At 34.2% G+C, this 21,850-nt stretch overlaps 1 protein-coding gene across 2 annotated transcripts in view; it reads left to right on the forward strand.

Annotated features, from left to right (window-relative positions):
• The window catches only part of DNAJB14 (DnaJ heat shock protein family (Hsp40) member B14), a 45,927-nt gene that overhangs the window by 18,770 nt on the left and 5,307 nt on the right, over nucleotides 1–21,850 (forward strand). For both annotated transcript variants that reach the window (XM_055342353.1, XM_055342352.1), the window contains exons 3-7: nucleotides 4,163–4,308; nucleotides 13,820–14,005; nucleotides 15,813–15,907; nucleotides 16,668–16,777; nucleotides 17,619–17,791. In XM_055342353.1, the coding sequence (XP_055198328.1) occupies nucleotides 4,163–4,308; nucleotides 13,820–14,005; nucleotides 15,813–15,907; nucleotides 16,668–16,777; nucleotides 17,619–17,791 (710 nt within the window). The remainder of the gene's footprint in view (nucleotides 1–4,162; nucleotides 4,309–13,819; nucleotides 14,006–15,812; nucleotides 15,908–16,667; nucleotides 16,778–17,618; nucleotides 17,792–21,850) is intronic.

Genomic DNA, 21,850 nt, shown 5'->3' on the forward strand with positions numbered 1-21,850 from the left:
TTGAGTTGAAATATATTGAAAAATTATTGATACGTGTCAATAACTTAAAGTTATTGGATCTAACTTAAAGTTTTTACTTTCTCATTGAGAAAAAGGCCCATCTTTTACTTAAAAAATTTATAAATCAATGTGAAAGCATTAACTGGGGCATCGTACTATTTATCAATTAGGAACACTTTTGTACAATTGTGAAGTCATTTGAATTATGGGGATTTGATTATGATTTGATTTAAGCTGCAGTTCTTTAAATGAAAAGAAATTATTTTGCTAAACTTAACAAATAAATAATCCTTTGTCTCAGTATAAATATTTCCCTAAACACCAATTAAATTGGAGCCTATTTAAATGATCAGCTATAACATGCAAAAAAGAATTGAAAGAGGACTCTCCTGCCCTACCCACTATGCTTTCATGCACATAAAGGAAGACATAGAGGCTGAACTAGATGTACTTCTCGATTGTTGAGGCTGCAGTCTTTCTGGACTGGTTGTATAATGCTTCCTTCCAGAGTAGGTAATAGGTTACTTCTTTTTAATTTATTTTCTTTTTTATCTCTTTAAAAAATTATTTGGTGAAGATGGAGAAGAAAGTTTGAATCTTTCAGTAAGGAGTGAATTTTAAGAAGTATGACAAATGCATTTAATTGGTGAAGGAATGATGAACGAAAATATGAATTAAAATAAATATGTGAATGGTAATTTCTCATTCAGATGTGAAAAATTAGGTAAATGAGTACATTTAGAGCATTACCTGAAATATATAGTGGTCTTCAGCCTGTGCATTGATGATATCAACTTGATACCTTTCTGCTGGCTTCTCAAAAAATTTCTCCTCTAATATATGATGAAAAACTCAGTGCAGGGAGGATATGGTAAAACTAGCTATCCTTAAGAATTAGTGAAATAATTGTTTTCCTACCTTTTTTCTCTTTGTGACAGTTCTTTTCCTTTTTTTAAAGATTTTATTTATTTGAGAGAGCACATGAGTTGGAGGGAGGGGCAGAAGGAGAGGGAGATGCAGACTCCCTGTCTTTGTGACAATTCTTAGCTTTATGACCCATCTCTAGAGGATTGTGGATTCCAACCTAATTTCCCTACACTATCCAGCAGTCCTCTGTTGGGCTGCCTTTTTCTATTGCCTAGGCTTTTATGCTCAAGAAATCTCAACAAAACAATTTTACAGTTAATCTTGTGTATAATTAACCGTCTTATGCATGCAAACCAAGTAATAATGACTTTAGGATTGTTTAGTAGTTCTGTTGATCACTTCCTTTTGTTTTCTGCATCCAGATAGTATCTATCACATTCACAGCACTGTTCCTTGTCCTACAGTCCATTATCCTCTATTCCAAATTGACTTTTGGTGCCATCTATATTTTCAGTATAGCATTTATCACCTTTAACTTTTAGATCCTAACCATTTCTGCCCTCAAATGGACCCAGTCATCCATCTGTCTATCCATCATTCATCCATTCAATGCATATGATGAACAAGACAAAATCCTTGCCTTCAAGGGGCCTATAGTCTAGAAGAGTAGTCAGACATGATAGCTTCAGTACATTGTGGTCATTGCTAGGAGAGGGCTCAAGTCCAGAGGGCTTTGCAGGGGGTAATATAAGAGGAACACCAAACCTAGTCTTGAGGAATTAGAGTTCTTGAGAAAAGGGAAAGCTAAGTTGAAGACTGAAGAAGTTGTAGAAACTAAGCAAGAAGGAGGGTGGAGAAGGCATGTTTTGGGCACCAAAGTCAACATTTGAAAATAACTATGAGAGAAAAGTTTGTTTAAACACTGATTGGAAAAGCAAACAGAAAGAAAGAGATGTGTTACTCTGGTGTCTAAAGGGCTCCTTTTCCTTGTCTGGTTCTGAGATAGCAGGATTTTCAAGTCAGACTTCAGATTGGAATCCTTACTTGTGGGGCCTTTCCTAATCATCTTATTTAGAATAGGTGGCCTTCACATCCATTCTCTTGTCTCCTTTGTCACTTTAGTTTTCTCTAAATATTTATTTTCACAGGACGTACTTTATATTTTACTTGTATATTTGTTCATTGCTCATCCCTCTTCTGATTGTAAATTTAATGTGAAGAGGGATTTTTTTTTACTGTTTTATTTTCACTACTAACATCTGAAACAGAGTCTATCAGAAAGTAGATGCTCTGTAAATTTTTGTTGAGGAAGTAAATTTCAGTTCCCATTTATTACTTGGTTATAGAACTTTTGGCAACTTACTTAACCATTCAAAGCCTTGGTTTTCTCATTGGTTCTTATTGTCCTAGGAATAACATCTACCTAATGAGGAGTACATGAGACAATTTGTGTAAAATAGATAACATAATAAGGTTCTGTAGCTCTGTGTGAAATCTTTGTAGACCAGACGTAGTTTGGAATTCAGAATTGTTCCCATTTTAGAAAGGTAATAAGGAGCATGTATTATACATTACGTAATAACATTTAACATCTGGTGAGCAGCCCATAACCTAATAGTAACCTTTCTGCAGCAACTTGTACAAATATTCACACTTAAATGGGATAAGTGAAAATTCTGTAGCAGCTTCACGTCCATTCAGGACAAACTTTGCCTCTAAAAGAGTTCAAGTCAGGTTTTTGCAGTCAAATTATAGAATAACTCTCATTTTTCAGAGGTTTATGGATATGTGATTGTGGACCTGTGCCTGACACACAGTAGGTGTTCTATAAATGTCCCCTTTCCCTTTTTCTCTATCACATAGTTTCTAAACATATCTGGGAGAATGGGTCTCTACAAAGGCAGGAATCTCTACAAATGTTTCTGTTTTGTTCACTAATATATCTCAAGTGCTCAGAGCACCATCTGTGACAAAATTGGTGCTCAATAAATATTATTGATTAAATAAAGGAAATATCACGTTTATGAAATAAAGTTGACTGTGTTAATATTTATTAAATATCTAAAGCAGAAAAATCCAATTTTAATTGTTACCATGAAGAAGACTGCATAACAGATTTTTGTTGATGTATGATTATAAAAATTTTCTATAATCTTATACGTCTTCTCTCTCTCTCTTTTTTTTTTTACTTTGTTCATTTAACAAATGTTGGTACTTTTCATAATAAAAGGAGAGCAAAGGATCATTTATTCCAGAAATATTTACTGAGAACCTATCCTGTACCAAGCACTATTATGGCTTATAGATTCAATAGTAAAATAAGGTCAATCTTGTCTCTTTCCTTTGAGGACTTTGAGATACTCTGCAATTCCTTAGCTGCCGGCAAACGATTATGTCTAAGATCTTTTCACCTGTTACTACCTCAAACCCTCATACGTGGGACACATCTAAAGTCATCAAGTACTCCACAGAAAATGCTTAAAATAGTACAGTATTTTAGTGGAGGAAAATTATTAGGTTCGGGGAGAATATTAGCATTTGAAAGTATTAATGTTCTCTTCTCCATTCAGAGCATATTTTTTTTCTTAATGTACTTCCAAGACTCTGGGCTTAAATCTGTTAACATCTTTAGTTAGCTATGTAAATAATCTTTAAAAGTATGCTTATCATAATGAAAATTGGGTGTAAAAAGCATTTTTAAGTCCTGTGATACATATTATTTTGAGATTTTCTTTTCCTTGGACTGACGCAAATGAGTTCCCTTTAGTATAGTGGAGCTGAGTTAAACTTGCCTTGAGATTTAAACCTTAGGATACTTGTAGTTGTTTTACATGCACTAGCTTTGATATTTGGTTAGGTCTATGTTATGCGACAACTAAAATCTTGGGATGCAATGCATATTAATTAATCTTTAGCTACAACATACTTGTGAACAGTTTTGGAATTTCTTCGTGTACCTATAATACTGTAAAATTGTTCTCGCCCTCTCATTTTAGTTTCAGCATGTGCTCTGTTCTTAATCCATGGTTGTTATAGGCTTTGCCTTACTTCTCTGTAGTTGTGATAAAAAAACACCAAGGACATTCTCATGGCCAACTCTCCTTAGACAGGAAAGAGGTTAAAGGAATAGTCTGTGAGAATGAAGCAATAACCTTTAACAGGATAAGCTATCATTTGACACTGAGAAAACAATCCGCAGATAGTTCTTCCTACTATTCTTATAAATAAAAAATTAAAGATATTACATGAAGTTCTTCCTTGAAATTTGCATTGTAACACACTCTTTTGTTCACAGCATAAACAAATGTAAAAATTACTATGAAGTACTCGGAGTTACCAAAGATGCTGGTGATGAAGATTTGAAAAAAGCTTATAGAAAGCTTGCTTTGAAGTTTCATCCAGACAAAAACCATGCACCTGGAGCAACAGATGCTTTTAAAAGTAAAGTAAACCTTTTAAAGCAATTTTCCTAAGCTCTTTTTTGAATCCTACTTTACAGTGTTTTAGAATATTAAGTTCTGCTTTTAGACTGGTGCATTTAGAAGCCAGCATAAGCAAGATCCTCAAAATTCTTTAAAACTGTACTATTAATTTGTTATAAAATGCAGTGTGGCTTCACAAAAGCAAAATGCCAGTTTTGGCAAAGTCCTAAGCAACTTTTCTAGATAATCGTGCATGCTTTCTAGTTTACCGCATGCTAGTAGTGTGGTGATTACACATGAGCTTCTCGTGTATTGCCATCTGCTTCCAAAGAGAACTAAAACAAAATATAGCTTTTGCAAGTTTTTAGGATAGAGACTGTCTAGAATTGGGAAATTTGGATTGTCTGCCCGGTGTTCTTGTATTTCTGTTAACTGGCCAATTTTTGCATTTATTTATATGTGGTTCTAACAAATGTGATTTTTTTTTTCTTTTTAAGAATTAGTTTCTTTGGCTACCTGACTGGCTTAGTCAGTGGAGCATGTAGCTCTTAATCTTAGGTCGTGAATTTGAGCTCCATGTTGAGCATGAGCTTACTTTAAAAAAAAAAAAAAAGAATTAGTTTTTTTTCCTTTTGCCTACTATTCATTTTTCTTCATTTTCTTAATATAATTTTGAGGTTTTTGTCTCTGTCAATTTAGTAAATAAATGTCAGAGAGTTGATTTTATAATTTTGTATTTTGTCACATACAATTTCTTCATAATAGTTAACTTCTAATTTGCAGGAAAATGCTTATATTTGTGATTGTTCCTTCTTTTGAATTTGGCATTTATAGAGCCAACATACAATATTTGCAGTGAAGTGCTGGGGTCTTGGAATAACAGAAAGGAAATGCTAATTTTTAAAATGCTCCTGGGGTGCCCAGGTGGGTCAGTTGGTTAAACATCTGACTTTTGATTTCTGCTCAGGTCATGATCTCAGGGTCTTGAGATGTAGCCCTGCATCTAACTCCACCCTGGGTGTGAAACGTGCTTAAGATTCTTTCTCTTTCCCTCTGCCCTTCCCCACAACTCACATCATTTCTCTTTTTCTGAAAAATAAATGAATGAATGAATGAATGAATGAATAAATAAATAAATAAATAAATAAAATGCTCCTAAAAGATAGATAGTTTCATTGGTCTTTCACAAAATACTATTAAAATTGTTTCTAAAACAGTTTTATTTCTTGAAGGAAGTTGCCAAATAAAATATATTCTGGCAATTATTAATATGTTTCAATAAAAGCAACTGCCAAAGCGGTGCTGGTGAAAGTATAAAGTATCACTATGACGGGAGCCTTCTCTGTTTGTTACCTTAAAAGTGGCATGTTGAAAGTACAGAAAATGTTTCTTTACTCAAAAACACTAACTTTAACTAGCACATGTTCCCCCCCCAAAGTTAAAAAAATTTTTTTCACATTATGAATTAAAATCATTTAATTTCAAATTGGTGTTTTTATATAATGAAAAACATTTAAGCAGTGAGTTATTTTCATTTTTGTGATCTGCTAAGTGATTTCAGTATTAATTCTCCATTAATGTTAAAAATGTTAAACTGCTTCTTTCTCTCACTTCTGTATTGAAGTCATTTAGCATTATTAGTCTTGGAATAACAGTAAGTGGACCTACCAATATTTTTAGATCCTATGTATTTTGAAGAGGTGAGCAGCATAAATGTCACCCCAGCTAGACTTTCAGAAGGGCTTTACAAAGGTGATTACAGTTTGATGTGGTACATTTCAGAATCTGATGCTCTACTTTGCAAACTGGAAACAATATTTATCAACATGCTGGGAGGTTGTTCATCTCTAGAGAAGAGGCTCACATTATTCAATACACAGGAGGTTGTCTGTAAATCAGAATGCCAATTTATTAATCCCAAAGAGGATCAGAATAGGGAGTTGGTTGATGAGCCCATTTTTCATGGAGTGGAAACTACATAGAAAACTACGTTGTAATTCACAGATGCTTGGTGAGCAAAGGTACTTAATTAGAAAATATTACGGTTAGTGTCATCATTCAGAAATGGCAGGTTTCATTTATTCAGCATGCAGAGTCTTTTCTTTATCTTCTGAATCATTTTATTTCTAACCAACCAATCCTAACTTCTGTTTTTGGGATACCAAGCTGTTTATTTTAAGTAAATACTATAGTTTTTTTTTTCCTTTTGTATGAAAACTAAGTACAGATTGATTGCTCTGTAACTACTAAAACACTTTTTACAGAAGATCGAAACCATTTGCTTTTTATTTCCTCCAAGAATAGAAAAAGAGGAAGTAATTGGTTTAGGGAATTAAATTAGATAGGAAAGATATTTTCACTTGTGTTTTTGTTTTGTTTTGATTTTTAAATAAGCTCAATGCCCAATGTGGAGCTTGAACTCACAATCAAGAGTCACATGAAAAAAAAATGCTGAGCTGCCAGGTGCGCTTTCATTTGTGTGTTTTGTAAAGATTTAAAAATAAAAGGTTGCTATCAAGGACGATAGACTAAATAAACTCTTAAGTTCATATAGCTATTTGTCCTTTACAGTTAAGATTGTAACTCAAGTGTCTTGAAGCAGGGAATATTTTATTTACCTCTAGAGAGTGACTTGCACAATATATATGAACATACTTTTAAAAAATATTTGAATGAAATGGATCCCTTTCCTTCTATCTGACATGGACGTCTTCAAAATATACTTGGTCTACTTTATCTTCAAAGGCAAATACTTCAAAGTATTTCAGAGACCTTTTGAATGGTACCTGTGCCTATTCACATCAACATGAGAGTAATAACAAGGGGTGTGGATTAATTGCTTATATGTTTACTTAATAAATAATAATGGATCAGATAGTTTTACTTATGTTAGGTCTGGTAATTCAGTATTCCTAACATCTGGGCTAGTTTTTGTAGAGAAATACAAAAGGAGAATATGAGATATCCTCTTCCTCAAAGAATTTGAGAAGTGTCACACAGAATATTTGGAATAGTAGTATACATAACATTTGACAAGCATTTTATAGTTCTTCATTCCTATTTTTTCATTTAATGCTTATTAAAAATCTTATGAAGTAGTCAGGGGACTAGTGTCATCCTTCCTTTCCCCAGTAAGAAAATTGAGACTCAGAGAGATTAACTGATTTAAGGATCTCCCAGAAGACTGAATATAATTAAATACCAAAACATTGAATACAGATGTTTGAAGAAAAGTCAGAAAGATAAGATAGATTATAATCAGAGTAATCAGAGAAGCCTTTATGTAATAGGTGAGAATTAAGAGTTTTCTGGGCATGAGTATGATTTCCATGACTAGAGAAGAGAGAAAATGGCAGAAATTTGGGTATGAGAAGGAGGGAAGTGATTTAAAAATCAATGAGGAGTTCTACTTTCAGGAAGATGGAATAGATGTACTTTTCCCTATTCCTTGCACAATGTATAAAACTGAATATTACATATAAAACAAACATGATGGGACACCTGGGTGGTTCAGCAGTTGATTATCTGCCTTCAGCTCAGGGCGTGATCCCAGGATTTGGGATCAAGTCTCACATTGGGCTTCTCGTGGGGAGCCTGCTTCTCTCTCTGCCTGTGTCTCTGCCTCTCTCTCTCTCTTTCTCTCTCTCTCTCTCTCTCTCTCTCTCTTGCCCGCTCTCTCTCTCTCTCTCATGAATAAATAAATAAAATCTTAAAAGAAACATGAAAAAAAAAACCTTTGAAAGGTGGAAAGAAGAAGGTAGATGAGCTAGGGATCTTGGGACCCAAAGAACTACATGGCAGTAAGTTGCTTGGGTTTTCATTTGCCTTTTATATCTTAGACTAGGTACTGGAAAAGCAGACAACCCAGAAATACCAATAAGCACAGATAAACAATCCCCAAGAAAAGCCTGCTTTCTCTAGCTAAACAACCAGGAAGGGGGCAACCTGGTAAGACAGAAGAATTTTAAGCAATAACCATGCAATACGGCCAAATCCAAGAAAAAACTGTGGTCCTACCACACCCACATCAGCAAAGGCTGAGTAAAAACCCAGCCTGTTACCCTCTCTGGGCTGTAATAAGATGCCTACCCCCTTTACTGGGGTGTTAAGAGAGATGATCAAGCAGGGAGCTGGTACTTCTGCTTGGCAGTAACAAGGTGCCCTTTTCCCTCGTCATTGGGATAGTGTCATAAGTGACCTAGTGGAGACTCAGGACTCTAAGCACCATTTAGAGGCAAACAAAGCCATATCCTTGTGTTAGTGAACCTACCAGGGGTGGGAGGAGTAATGAGGCACCCCTACCTACTGTTTCCAGCCACAGAGATATGACTGGACACTTGATGGGAGACTAAGAATCTTATCCCCGCTCAGCAGTAATGAGCTCCTCTTTTCAGATGTTATCAGAGGCCAAGGGGGAAACCTGAACTTTTATTCCCATCTGGAACTAAAAAGGTGGTATTTCCTCTTCCTGTACCAGAATGTCCGAGGAGGACAGTTAAAAACAGAAGTTTTAGATAGGTTCAGAGTTTCATAAGATAATATCTCAAATGACCGTATTTCAGTAGAAAATGATTTATCATTACTAAGAACAAGGAAAATCTCAAATTTAGGAAGTCATAGATATCCACGTGGAGATGACAGAGAAGTTAGAAATGATTAACAAAGATTTTAAAGCATCCATCATAAAAATGCTTCAATGAGCAATTACAAATATGCTTTAAATAAATTTTGTAAAAGAAGAGTTTCAGCAAAGAAATAGGAAATCTGAGCAAATAAAAGGTATAAAGAATCAAATGGAAATTTTACAACGTAAAAATACAAAAACCAAAATAAAATCAAGCAATAAATGGAATAAACCGCAAAGTGACAGGAAAGAATCAGTGAATTGGAAAATAGAAAAATAGTATCTAATCTGAAAAGCTCCAGGGACAAGTGGGACCTGTAACAAGATTTAACATTTATATCATTGAGGTCTTAAAAGGAAAGGAAGAAGAGAACTTGGCTGAAAAAGTACTCAAAAATAAATAAATAAAGATTGAATACTTCCCATACTTGTCAAAAGATATAAACTTACATAATTCAAGAAGTTGAATGAACCCCAAACAGATAAACCTCCCAAAATTCACACAAAGACACATCATAGTCAAACTTTTGAAAACTAAAGATGAAGAAAATTTTGAAAGAATCAAAAGAGAAATGACACCTTACCTACTGGGGAAAAGCAATTCAAATGACAGCGAATTTCACATCAGAGACCATGCAGGCTGGGAGGCAATGACTCATTTTCTAAGTATCTTTTGAAAGAAAATAACTTTCGCCTAGAATTGTATACCGAGTAAAAACATCCTTTAGGAATGAAGGAGAAATCCAGACATTTTCAAATGAAAGTAAAAAGAGAATTTGTCATTGGCACACATACCCTAAAAGAATAGCTAAAGGAAGTTCTCTAACCAAAATAAAACAATAAAAGAAGAAATCTTGAAATATGAAAAAGGAAGAATATGGTAAGCAAAAAAATGGGTAAATGCAATATATTTTGTTTCTCCTCTTGAATTTCTAAGTTGTTTGACATCTGAAGAAAACTTTTAGCATTGTCTGTATGGTTCTAAATGTATGCCAAGAAAATATATAGGACAATTGTGTTATAAATGGGGACAGATAAAAGAAAGTTAAAAAAGTAAGGGTTTCATGGTATACTTGAACTAGTAAAATGATAACAGCAGTAGGCTGTGATAAATTGTGTATGTGTAATATAACACCTTGAGCAACCACTAAAAAGTTGTATAAACAGATGCACTCAGAAAACACTAAATAAATCAAAATGAAATTCTAAAATGTTCCACTCACAGGAAGTCAGGATAAAGAACAATAAGCAAAAAAATAAAATAGACATAAATTCTAACTTACCAATAACTACATTAAATGTATGTGATCTAAATATGCCAATTAAAAGACAGATTGGCAGAATGAATTAAAAAAAACATGACTATAAGAATTAAAAACGTTATATATAAGAAACACACCTCTTTTATAACAATACAGACAGGCTGAAGGTAAAGAAATGGAAAAAGATATATCATAAAACTTTAATTAAAAGAAAGCAAGGGGCAGCCCGGCTGGCTCAGTGGTTTAGCGCATCTGTCAGCCCAGGGCCTGATCCTGGAGACCTGGGATCGAGTCCCACATCGGGCTCCCTGCATAGAGCCTGCTTCTTCCTCTGCCTGTGTCTCTGCCTCCCTCTCCCTCTCTCTCTCTCTGTATCTCTCATGAATAAATAAAATCTTTTAAAAAATAAAAATAAAAAAAATAAAAGAAAGCAAGAGTGGCTATATTAATATTAGATAAAGTAAAGTTAGACTAAAAAAGTTACCAAAGAAGGAATTATAAGAAGATCAATCCTTCAAGGTAACATAACAATATACATGCGTTTGCATTAAAAAACAGATGCAAAATATGTAAATCAAAAACTGATAGAACTGAAGGCGAGATAGACAAATTCATAATTATAGTTGGAAACTTCAGCACCTCTCTGTCAATAATTGATAGAACAGCTTGACAGAAAATCAGGAAGAATATGGAAGAATGAAACATCATCATTACCCAACAAGCTCTAATCAATATAGAACACTCTATCCAACAACAGCAGATTATAAATTCTTTTCAAGTGCTCACAAAGCATACCAGATAGAGCATATCCTGGGTCAAAAAAATAAACCTCTACCAAACTAAAAGTCTGAAGTCATACGGAGTTGGTTCTCTGACCACAATGAAATCAAAGTAAAAATTAATGACAGAAAGATAATTGAAACATGTCTAATCACTTGGAAACTGGATAGCACATTTCTAAATAATATATGGGTCATCAAAAATTTTTTTAATGTTTGCTCTGCAGAAACCTTATGAAGAGGATGAAAAGACAAGTAACAAGGTGGGAGAGAATATTCGCCAAACATATCTGAAAAGGACTAGTATTTAGAATACAAAAAGAACTCCCCAAACTGAAAATTTTAAAAACAGACAATTCAGTTAGAAAATGAGAAAAAAACATACCACATAAGATGACATGCAGATGGGAAATAAGCAATTGAAAGATTTTTAACATCATTCATTAGCCATTAGAGATAAAGTAAAACCCATGAGATACCACTATGCACCTTTCAAATGGCTTAAATAAAAAAATAGCAACAACACCAAATAACTGGTATGGATGTAGAGAAACTGGATCACTCATACATTGTTGATGGGATGTGAAATGACACAGTCACTCTGTAAAACAGTTTGGCAATTTCTCAAAACTATTCAATTACCATACAACTTAGCAATTGTATTCCTGGGTATTTATCCTAGAGGCAAAAATTGATGTTTATGTATAAACTTGTACATGGATGTAAATAGCAGTTTTATTCATAATACCAAAAACTAGAAACAACCCAGATGTTGTTCATTGGGTGGACGGTGAAAGAAACAGTGGTACATCCATACCATGGAATACTACTCAGCAATAAAAAGGGTGGCCCAGGTTTTAACGCCTGCTTTTGGCCCAGGGCACGATCCTGGAGTTCCAGGATCGTGAGGCTCCTGGCATGGAGCCTGCTTCTCCCTCTGCCTGTGTGTCTGCCTCTCTCTCTCTCTCTCTCTCTCTCTCTCTCTCTGTCGTGAATAAATAAATAAAATATTTAAAAATAAATAAATAAATAAAAAGGAATGGACTACAGTAGCCCAACACACACACACACACCTTATTTTCAGGGAAAATGTTCCGAGACCCACAGTGGCTTCCTGAAACAACAGATAGTACTGAACCCTATATATACTGTTTTTTTTCCTTATACGTAAATACCTATTATAAAGGGTGATTTTTAAATTAGGATCACTAACATATTAACAATAATTAACAATAAAACAATAAAATAACAATAAAAAACAATAAAACAATTTTAAAAAATTAAAAAACAATAAAAATTAACAATAACAATAATATCACTAGAGACTATCTGGATCCATTCAAAAACAAATTCAGACTTTATTCTGGACCATGGGGATGGATATTGCAGTGAAAACATAGATACCTTCCCTATCCTCGTGGAGTTGACAGTTTCAAGAGAAACAAATTATTAATGAATAAAATGAAAGATAGTTCACTCTGGGCTAGAGTATATAAAAACAGGTTTACAGTAAAGGTTGCATAGAATATACCTACTATCCTGAAAAAAATTTTTGACCTTGAACAAGTATCTTTTTTTTTAATTTTTTATTTATTTATGATAGTCACAGAGAGAGAGAGAGAGAGAGAGAGAGAGAGGCAGAGACACAGGCAGAGGGAAGCAGGCTCCATGCACTGGGAGCCCGACGTGGGATTCGATCCCGGGTCTCCAGGATTGTGCCCCGGGCCAAAGGCAGGCGCCAAACCGCTGCGCCACCCAGGGATTCCCTTGAACAAGTATCCTAACCTGTTTGAGCCTCAGGATGCTCATCCATACAGTAAGGATAATAATGAATAATGAATAATGTAAAAATATATTGGGTTCAGAGTATGGTAGTTAGTAGCTACTGCTATTATTATTGGTTGGAGTAGCACTAATGAATGAATAGATTAGGATATTCAAAAGAAGAAGTAGGGGATCCCTGGGTGGCGCAGCGGTTTGGCGCCTGCCTTTGGCCCAGGGTGCGATCCTGGAGGCCCGGGATCGAATCCCATATCGGGCTCCCGGTGCATGGAGCCTGCTTCTCCCTCTGCCTGTGTCTCTGCCTCTCTCTCTCTCTCTCTCTCTCTCTCTCTCACTATCATAAATAAATAAATTAAAAAAAATTAAAAAAAGAAGAAGTAGGATATTAGAGGATAGAGCACAATCACAATAGTAAGAAAGCAAGATGAACATTCTTTTACGTTAAAGATAGTAGGAAGACTTACCAGTCTCATATAAAAATCTATATTGGGAGGTAATAATATGTGTAATTGCAAGTAGTGTATAAGTTTAATGTAGAAACCTTTGTTTGGGGCTCCTGGGGGGGGGGCTCAGTGGTTGGGGCTCTGCCTTGGACTCGGGTAGTAATCCTGGGGTCCTGGAATGAGTCCTGCATCCAGCTCTCCGCAGGGAGCCTGCTTCTCCCTCAGCCTAGGGCTCTGCCTGTCTCTTAGTGTCTCTAATGAATAAATAAAATTAAAAAAAAAAAAAAACACCTTTTTTTAAGGAGGGGAGGGGCAGAGGAAGAGGGACAGAGAGAATCTTAAGGAGGCTCCAAGCCCAGCATGGAACCTGCCTCCAGGCTCAATCTCATGACCTTGAGATCATGATCTGAGCCAAAATCAAGAGTCTGAAGCTTAACTCAATGAACCACCCAGGCACAGCTAATGTATAAACCTTTATAAAAAATTGTTACTATTTTACTTTTTTTTTTTTTAATTTGTCTCAGGTAGGATTTGTTTGGTTTTTTGTTTTTTTCGTGAATATGACAGTAGCTTTTATAAGGGGAAGTCTTTTTATAATGTAAAAACTTTGCTTACCAACTTTTACTCATTACCTTTTCAGAGATTGGAAATGCTTATGCTGTTTTAAGCAATCCAGAAAAAAGAAAACAGTATGACCTCACAGGCAATGAAGAACAAGCGTGTAATCACCAAAACAATGGTAGATTTAATTTCCATAGAGGTTGTGAAGCTGATATAACTCCAGAAGACTTATTTAATATATTCTTTGGTGGTGGATTTCCTTCAGGTATTTTAATGTTAGTTATAAATATTCTATTTTATGAAGCTAGAGATTTACACCTCCAGTTAGGCTATTTAGAGATTTGTCAACCTTCTCCCCTACATTTCTTGTAGTATTATGCTCATCTGATGATTTTTCATGAAGGTGAAAAAATGTTAGCCTTACTACTTTGACTGTAAGTTTGCCTTTTTTCTATAACATGTTTTAATTTTTTAAAAGAAGAAATGAGTACAGATATTCTCTATTTTATATGAAGCTAAAGAAAGGATGTATAAGTAGGAAATCCAGTGACAATATCTTAGTTAAGTGCTATTACAATTACAGGAGGTATCCTGTACCCTAGATGACAATTTGACATTGGTTCTCTGAAGATCATTGTAGGCATTTCATTCATTATAAATTGCTAATGTGAATGTATATGGAGGTAGTACTTTCCATTGAAATATTAAAATGTCTGATTCATAGGTTATATATAAAGTAGTGGGGTTTTAAAATTAAAATAGAAATAATTAGTTGAACTAGGCCATCAAAGTAAATATGGTAGAATTACTACTAAATAGATTTTATAGTACCAGCGTAAGTAGTATTGAACTCTACTTATATTTACTATGGGTTATATGAAAATTAATTTTCTTTAAGAATAGCTCTTATAAGGTAGTTAAAATTATAGCTCCAGTCATATTTACAACATTTAAGTGCTAAGTTAAACATTCAATTCAAAATTAGGAGAATCTTTATGAATGTACTAATATACTTTGGTCTGATGATGCTGTCTGAATATTATTGAGCAAGATTGTGGTCATTGATAGGGCATTTTGTAAAGCATCCTTCATGGAAGGAGAATGTATAAATATAATTTAATGACTGAAAATACAGCATGTATTTTGACATATTAGGGTATATAATTACCTCTCAAAAAAATTATTCAGACTAGTAATTTTGATGGAGAATATGCTAAGAACAAATCTTTCAAGTAGTAGTGAATTTTCAGGTAGTTGAATTACAGTTCTTGTTTTAACATAAGTTGCTTTGACATGGTAGCTATTTCTGATTGCTCATCTTATTTGAAAACAACCTGAAAGTCCTTCAGAAACTGAATGTTTGAATAAATTGTGGTCTACCCCTGCCATAGTAGATTACAGAGTATATTATACTTGTTTTTTTTTTAAATGAATGAAAGCACTATTTTGATTTCCAAAGGTATTTGTGATTTGTTGATAAATGAGGAAGGCAAGAATTTCAGAGTGATGACCCAAGATTTGTAAAAACAATCAACTACAACAAAAGTCCTCTATGGATGCAATATTAGGCAGGAACTCTTACTCATGGTTTCATAAAGAAAGAACTTCTACTTTTAAATTCCAGTTCGGTAACATACAGTGCAGCATTGGTTTTAGGAGTAGAATTCAGTGATTCATCACTTACGTGCAACATCCAGCTCATCACAAGTGCCCTCCTTAATCCCCATCACCCATTTAGCCCATCCCCCATCTTCCTCCCTGCATCAACCCTCTGTTCTCTGTCATTAAGAGGGTCTAGTGGCTTGTTTCCCTCTTTCTTTTTTCTCCCCTTCCCATATGTTCCTCTGTTTTGTTTCTTAAATTCCACATATGAGAACTTCTACTTTAAAGAAAGGAAAGTCTGGGGAGAATCATTTCTGTTTCTACTTTTTACTCACAGAGCAATAAGCATTCACTACTCAAACATGCATTATTATAGTAATTTTTAAAAATTAAACAAGAATGTAAAAGAAAATATGATTTTTCTGATCACAGTTGCTCTCCTTAATTTAGTCTTGCTTTTAATTTTTTAGGTAGTGTACATTCATTTTCAAATGGACGAGCTGGTTATAGCCATCAACATCAGCATCGACATAGTGGACATGAGAGAGAAGAAGAAAGAGGAGATGTATGTTTATGATATGATTAGAAATCTCAAAATGGCAAAATTTCAGCTCAGAAAAAGCAATTAGAATTATCTAAAAATAGGGGAAGTTATTTTAAAAGGAAGTAATGAGTTTTCTATTACCAGAGGTATTCAATAGACTGGACAGTCTCTTAGGGATATTAAGGGAACAAGGGTAGAAGTCAAGCTGGAGGGTGGTGGGCAAAATGACACCTTAAGTTGGTGTTCTGTGATTCCGATGAAGAATATCCCTGTGATACACACGCTTTGAAGACAAGTTCTCATGTTGGTCCTAAAACATTTAGAATTAGTACTAAAGAACTTAAATTGATAGTTACTTTGCTTGTTCTAATGCAGTTATACCTAATTGCATGTTGCCCTTAAATTACATGGAGTAGAAAGGTAAATGGAAAGAACACTAGACTAAAAATTGAAAAGCCTGGGCCCCCACTCATCTGCTTCCACATACCATCCTCAAATTCAAGGGAATGCTAGATTTGCAAGATAAATAGAGAACTTCCTCATCTGTAACATGAGATCAGTTTATATCAGTGTTTTCCAAATCAGGATCTCTACATAAAGCACCTGGAAAATGATATTTTTAAGACTCACTCTAGGAAGCTGGTATGATCAGGGAGATTTTAAAGCACTGAATCAGATGATCTCAAATGCCCTTTCTGCCTCTAAAAATATATGACAACTGTTGGATTATTAACAACTACAATTATATTACAATTTATTATTTTTTGATGATTTTTTGTAGGGAGGTTTTTCTGTGTTTATCCAGCTGATGCCCATTATTGTATTGATCCTCGTGTCATTATTAAGCCAATTGATGGTCTCTAATCCTCCTTATTCCTTATATCCCAGATCGTAAGTAGCTAAGTGAAGTTTTAAAAAAAATTGTTTCTTATCTAGCTTCTTTTAAAGGGCTTTGTGCTCTCTTCAACTTTTAAGTAATCTTCTATTACTATATCAGATTTTAAAATATCTAATTTAAAAAATAGTTACTCAAGTAATAAGTTTGTATTATATTGTTAGTTTTCTGTTCCGTTGTGGATAAAGACAGAAGTACTATATTTGAATCTGATAGCAATTTAATATGATAGGTAGTGTGTTGAATTCACAGGCAAAAAATAGTTTAAAAGACAAAAATACTTGAAAGACAAAAGTAGAATTGTAATTGATGTTACATAGACTTATATCATTGAGGGGTAAATGACTACATTCTTTTGTTTGTAAATATCGGTTAACTAAAAGCAAATATTACTTTTCTCTTATATAAAATGTTTTTCTACAATGTACTTTATATGTAAGAGATCAGGACAAAAAGGAAATTTAACACAGCATCCATTCTAGACAACTTTAGTGTAATACAGTGAACATAAGGGAAACTTAGTACAATCATAATTGGCAGTGATTTTACAGTATTAAAAACAAATTGATCTAAAAATAAGAAATAACTTTTTATTTCTCCTAAATAAGATTTTTATTAACTAAAAGTTGAAAGAACTTATAAGAACATATTGTATTAACGAAATTACTTTTTAATGACATGAATGGTGGTTTTAGGCAGTTTGAAATAATGTAAATAAATGATTACCAATATTAACTTTTTAAATTTTTGTAATTTTTTTTGTTAGCTTGGTTTGTAGTAGCAGGATCAGAATGTACAATTTTCATTAAAAATAATGATCAAGCATTTCTTTTACAGTGGATCAGGGCAAACTATTAAAATGCAAACAGAAAACTTGGGTGTTGTTTATTATGTCAACAAGGACTTTAAAAATGAATATAAAGGAATGTTATTACAAAAAGTGGAAAAGAGTGTGGAAGAAGATTATGTGACTAATATTCGAAATAATTGCTGGAAAGAAAGACAACAAAGTAAGTTAATTAAATGTTTAACATATAAAAATTTATTCAGAGTCTTTGGAATTGATTGATTATTGTAGGTTTCCCTATTCAAGAAAGGTTCTAAAATTGCCTGGCACATAATTGGAGCTCAAAACTTAAAATGTTTTATGTGGCCTTATAACAGTGTTTGGCACATAGCAAGCACTTGTGATGTTATCAATAAGTATTTGGTTGAATAAGTGAATAATACTAAATTTCATTGTATTTAAGATGTTGTCAATTGTAACATGCATTATTATCGTAGCACTAAGAAAGAAAAAATTCTGGCACATTAGCTGTATCATCAGTTTTAATATGCATCCTGTTTCAGAGTGAAGTTTGAAACTCTTCATTAATTTATCTTCAACATTTAACACTTAGTGTATAATGAGTTCTGTTGACATTCCATTTTCCTTTGTTTATTCTGTACAAAAAATCTTAGGGAACACTTAATCAATTTGTTTGGCATTTTCCATCTTCAACTTCCTTAACTTAAGAAGCAGTTCCACCTATAAAAGTTTGACCATAAGAATCTACAGAGATGCATGTGAAGCAAGTGTTGTTATGGTTATTGTTTTTCTGACTGTTACAAATAATAATGTAGACAATACAGTGTAGACTTTGGAATTAAACAGACTAAAGCTGAAACCTCACTCTGGGATCTTTAGCTGAGTGATTAGGGCCAAATATTTTAACATGTATGAGTTTACTCCCTCGGGTGTAAAATGGATGATGATGATGAGTGGTAGGAGGAAATAACTGTCACATATATAATACCTATTATTTCAGTCACTGTCCCAAGCACTTTACATATGTTAACTTATTTAATCTCCACAGCAATACTGTAGAGTTATACCCTTTTTATATATAAGGAAACTGAGGTAAAGAGAGTTTAGTAACTTACCCAGGGCCATAGAGGGTGTCCATGATTCAAGCAGTCCATTTGTCTCCAGAATCCAGGCACTGTGTGCCACAATTTTCTCAATAATACCCAGCTTTGCCAGTTTGTTGTGAAAATTAAATCAGACAATAAAGTGTTTTACATGTAGTAAAAGGCCCAGAAAATGGTAGTGGTTATCATCATCTCATCTACTAGGGAAAATTTGATAAAATATAACTTTTGTATACTTCCAAGAAAGTTCACATCTCTGACCTTGGTTTCCTCATCTATATTCTATATAGTGGTAGTTAAAAGAGATACAGCCTCCTTGGTGTCTCAGTCTCTGAGTCGGTGAAATCAGTGTGGAGAAGGTTGCATTAGACTAGTTGTCAACCGGGAAAGATTTGCTCTGCTTCATATCACTTCTGGTAATGTCTGGAAACTTTTTGTGTGTCACCACCAGTTGGGGATGGAAGAGATTGCTGCCTGCGTATAAAGGATTGAGGCTGGGGTGCCGCTAAACATCCTGCAATGCACAGGACAGCCCCCACAACAAAGATTTACCTGGCCCAAAATGCCGACATTGCTAAGGCTGAGAAATTGCGTTAGCAGAAGGTCTTAAGGGCAGTGGATACCAAATTTTACTTATTTCATTTCGCTTTTTGATGTCTAGTGCCTTACACAGTCCTTGGCATATCATAGGCATATGGTAAACTTTCAATGGATATAGGAATAATTGGTTGAAGGATTACCGAATTCATAAAAATGAATAGGAAAGACTTGCTTGTTTTGTGTTAAAAGAATGACTAACACATTAGATATATCACCTTTCAAATACAAATTCTAATCTTCAGCCAAATATGGGCAATTTTTGGATTATGTATACTTACATTCTATTACCTTAAATAATTGGGAAATCGACTATACAAATAGAAAGAAGGAAGGAAAATATATTCATATTTATGGAAGATAGTGTAATGTTACAGCTAAAGTGCAGGCTCTGGGACTGCCTTGCAAGACAAGATCCTGGTTCCACCAACATGTTGCCTAGGCCAAGTTAGTTAACCTTTCTAAATCTCATTTATGTCATCATTAAAATGTGGACCATAACAGATAATACATGTTAACACTTAGCATAATATCTTGCATCAGTAAGTGTTCAATATTTTTACTTACTATAATGTAATTATTTTTTTTCCTATCCATACCATAAGCCAAGTGTTTTTGCTTGGCATACTTAATCTTTTAATCATCTGGCAAGATTAATATTAAAGTTTCACAGGCTTTCAGTCTGTGTTTATGATACGAAGTTGTCTACAGCTGTATTGTACACTGTTATATGTGTGTCTTTTAAAGTTACTATCATAAGTTTTAAGTGAATCTGATTTTAATAAGTCATTATTAAAAAACAACTTGCTGATGTTCAAGAATATCAATGGAACAAGACAAAACTCTTAAAGACTAAAAAGAAATGACAGGTACAATGTGTGATCCTGAGTTGGATCCCAGATGGGGAGTGGAGGAAATGGCTATAAAGGACATCATTGGGGCTGCTGGAGAAATGTGAATATGAACTATATATTAGATGATAGAATTATAGTTGTTAGATTTCTGAATTTGAAAATTGGGGTTAGGTAAGACAATGCCCTTGTTCTTAGGAGAAACATGCTGGAGTAATTAGGAATGAAAAGTCTCAAAAGGTTTTACAAAATAATAACCACTAGCACCACCACAACAGCCTTTATTACAAGAGAGAGCTGAAGCAAATTTGACAAAATGTGAAAGATTGATCAATCAAGATGTAAAGGGTTTTAGAGTGTTCATTTTAGTACTCTTTTGTGAAGGTTTGAAATTTTAAGATTTATTTATTTGACAGAAGGGGAGAAGGGGAGCATGGTGGGGGGAGGGGCAGAGGGACAAGCGGACTCCCTGCTGAGCACAGCTCTTGCAGGGCTCCATCCCAGGACCCTGAGGTCAGGACCTGAGCTTAAGTCCAATGCCTAACAGACTGAGCCACCCAGGTATTCCTTGAAATTATCAAAATAAAACTTAACAAATTCAGCACATCTAGAGGTTAGGGGTTTTAAATGAAGATGAAAGTGGAAGGAGCTCAGTATAATGTTAATTAATCCACTGATTGAATGTTTTACTTATTAATCAGGATGAACTCACCTTGTTTTATAAATTAATGTCATCAAAAAGGTTGTTGGCCAATTGATTTTTTTTAACCAGGGTTTTTCTGTTTTGCAGTCATTTCTAACACTCTCTAATGTCTATATTGATACAGTAGGCATTTTATAAGATACAAGCAGTAATTTGAAGTAATGGAAAGAATGTTAAGCTAGGAATTGGAAGTTTGGCTTGGAATCTAGACCGCCATTGACTAGCTCTGTGAACTTCGGTTTATCTACCTCATCTGGGAAGATGCATCTGCAAAAGGATTTTACAAGTGCCTCACTTGTAAATAAAGGGGATGGAGTGATTTTGATTGTTAAATCCTAGCTGGATTGACTGAATACAAGGTCATTTATGAAGATCTTTACAAATAGAATATACTCTTGCTGTGAGTATATTTTGAATGTGGTGCTGACAGATGTCCTTTACTTTGGCCATTGTTTTCCAGAAAGTAACTGACTTTTTTCTGTGTCTGGTTACATATTTTCTAAGTGCCCCCACCCTTTGGAAGAGTTACTGAAAGGTGAAATGACTGAGAGGAACAGAAAGATAGCAAGGAATAGTTCTCTAGAGATTTATAGTCCGTTTCTTTTTCCTTAATAATGCTATCCACATACTGAAAGAAGTCTCAGAAGTACTTATTTGCTAAATAACACTACAGTGATTCTATAGCAAACTTTTTTCCCCTTTTGTGTTCCTTCAGTAAGATTTTCTTTCTTTTTTTTTTAATTCAAGCAAATTCAGGGCAAGATTTCAAACTTTTCTACTCAAGTCGTGGCATAATTAATTCACCTGAAACCTTAACAAGAGGTCACAGCAAAAACAACCACCAGCAGGATTGAATAGCATATGATATATCTTTAGTATGCAAGGTCAAAATGGTGCTTTAGAGCAGCAGTTTTTAAACTTTTGAGGACAGGAGTGAGGGAAAGAGTGGATAGGATTTTATTTTCATTTCTTTCGCAGATTAGCTCTGTATTTGTTTTAGATACTAG

The sequence above is a fragment of the Nyctereutes procyonoides genome, unplaced genomic scaffold (assembly GCF_905146905.1).
Source record: "Nyctereutes procyonoides isolate TBG_1078 unplaced genomic scaffold, NYPRO_anot_genome, whole genome shotgun sequence".
NCBI classification, from domain to species: domain Eukaryota; kingdom Metazoa; phylum Chordata; class Mammalia; order Carnivora; family Canidae; genus Nyctereutes; species Nyctereutes procyonoides.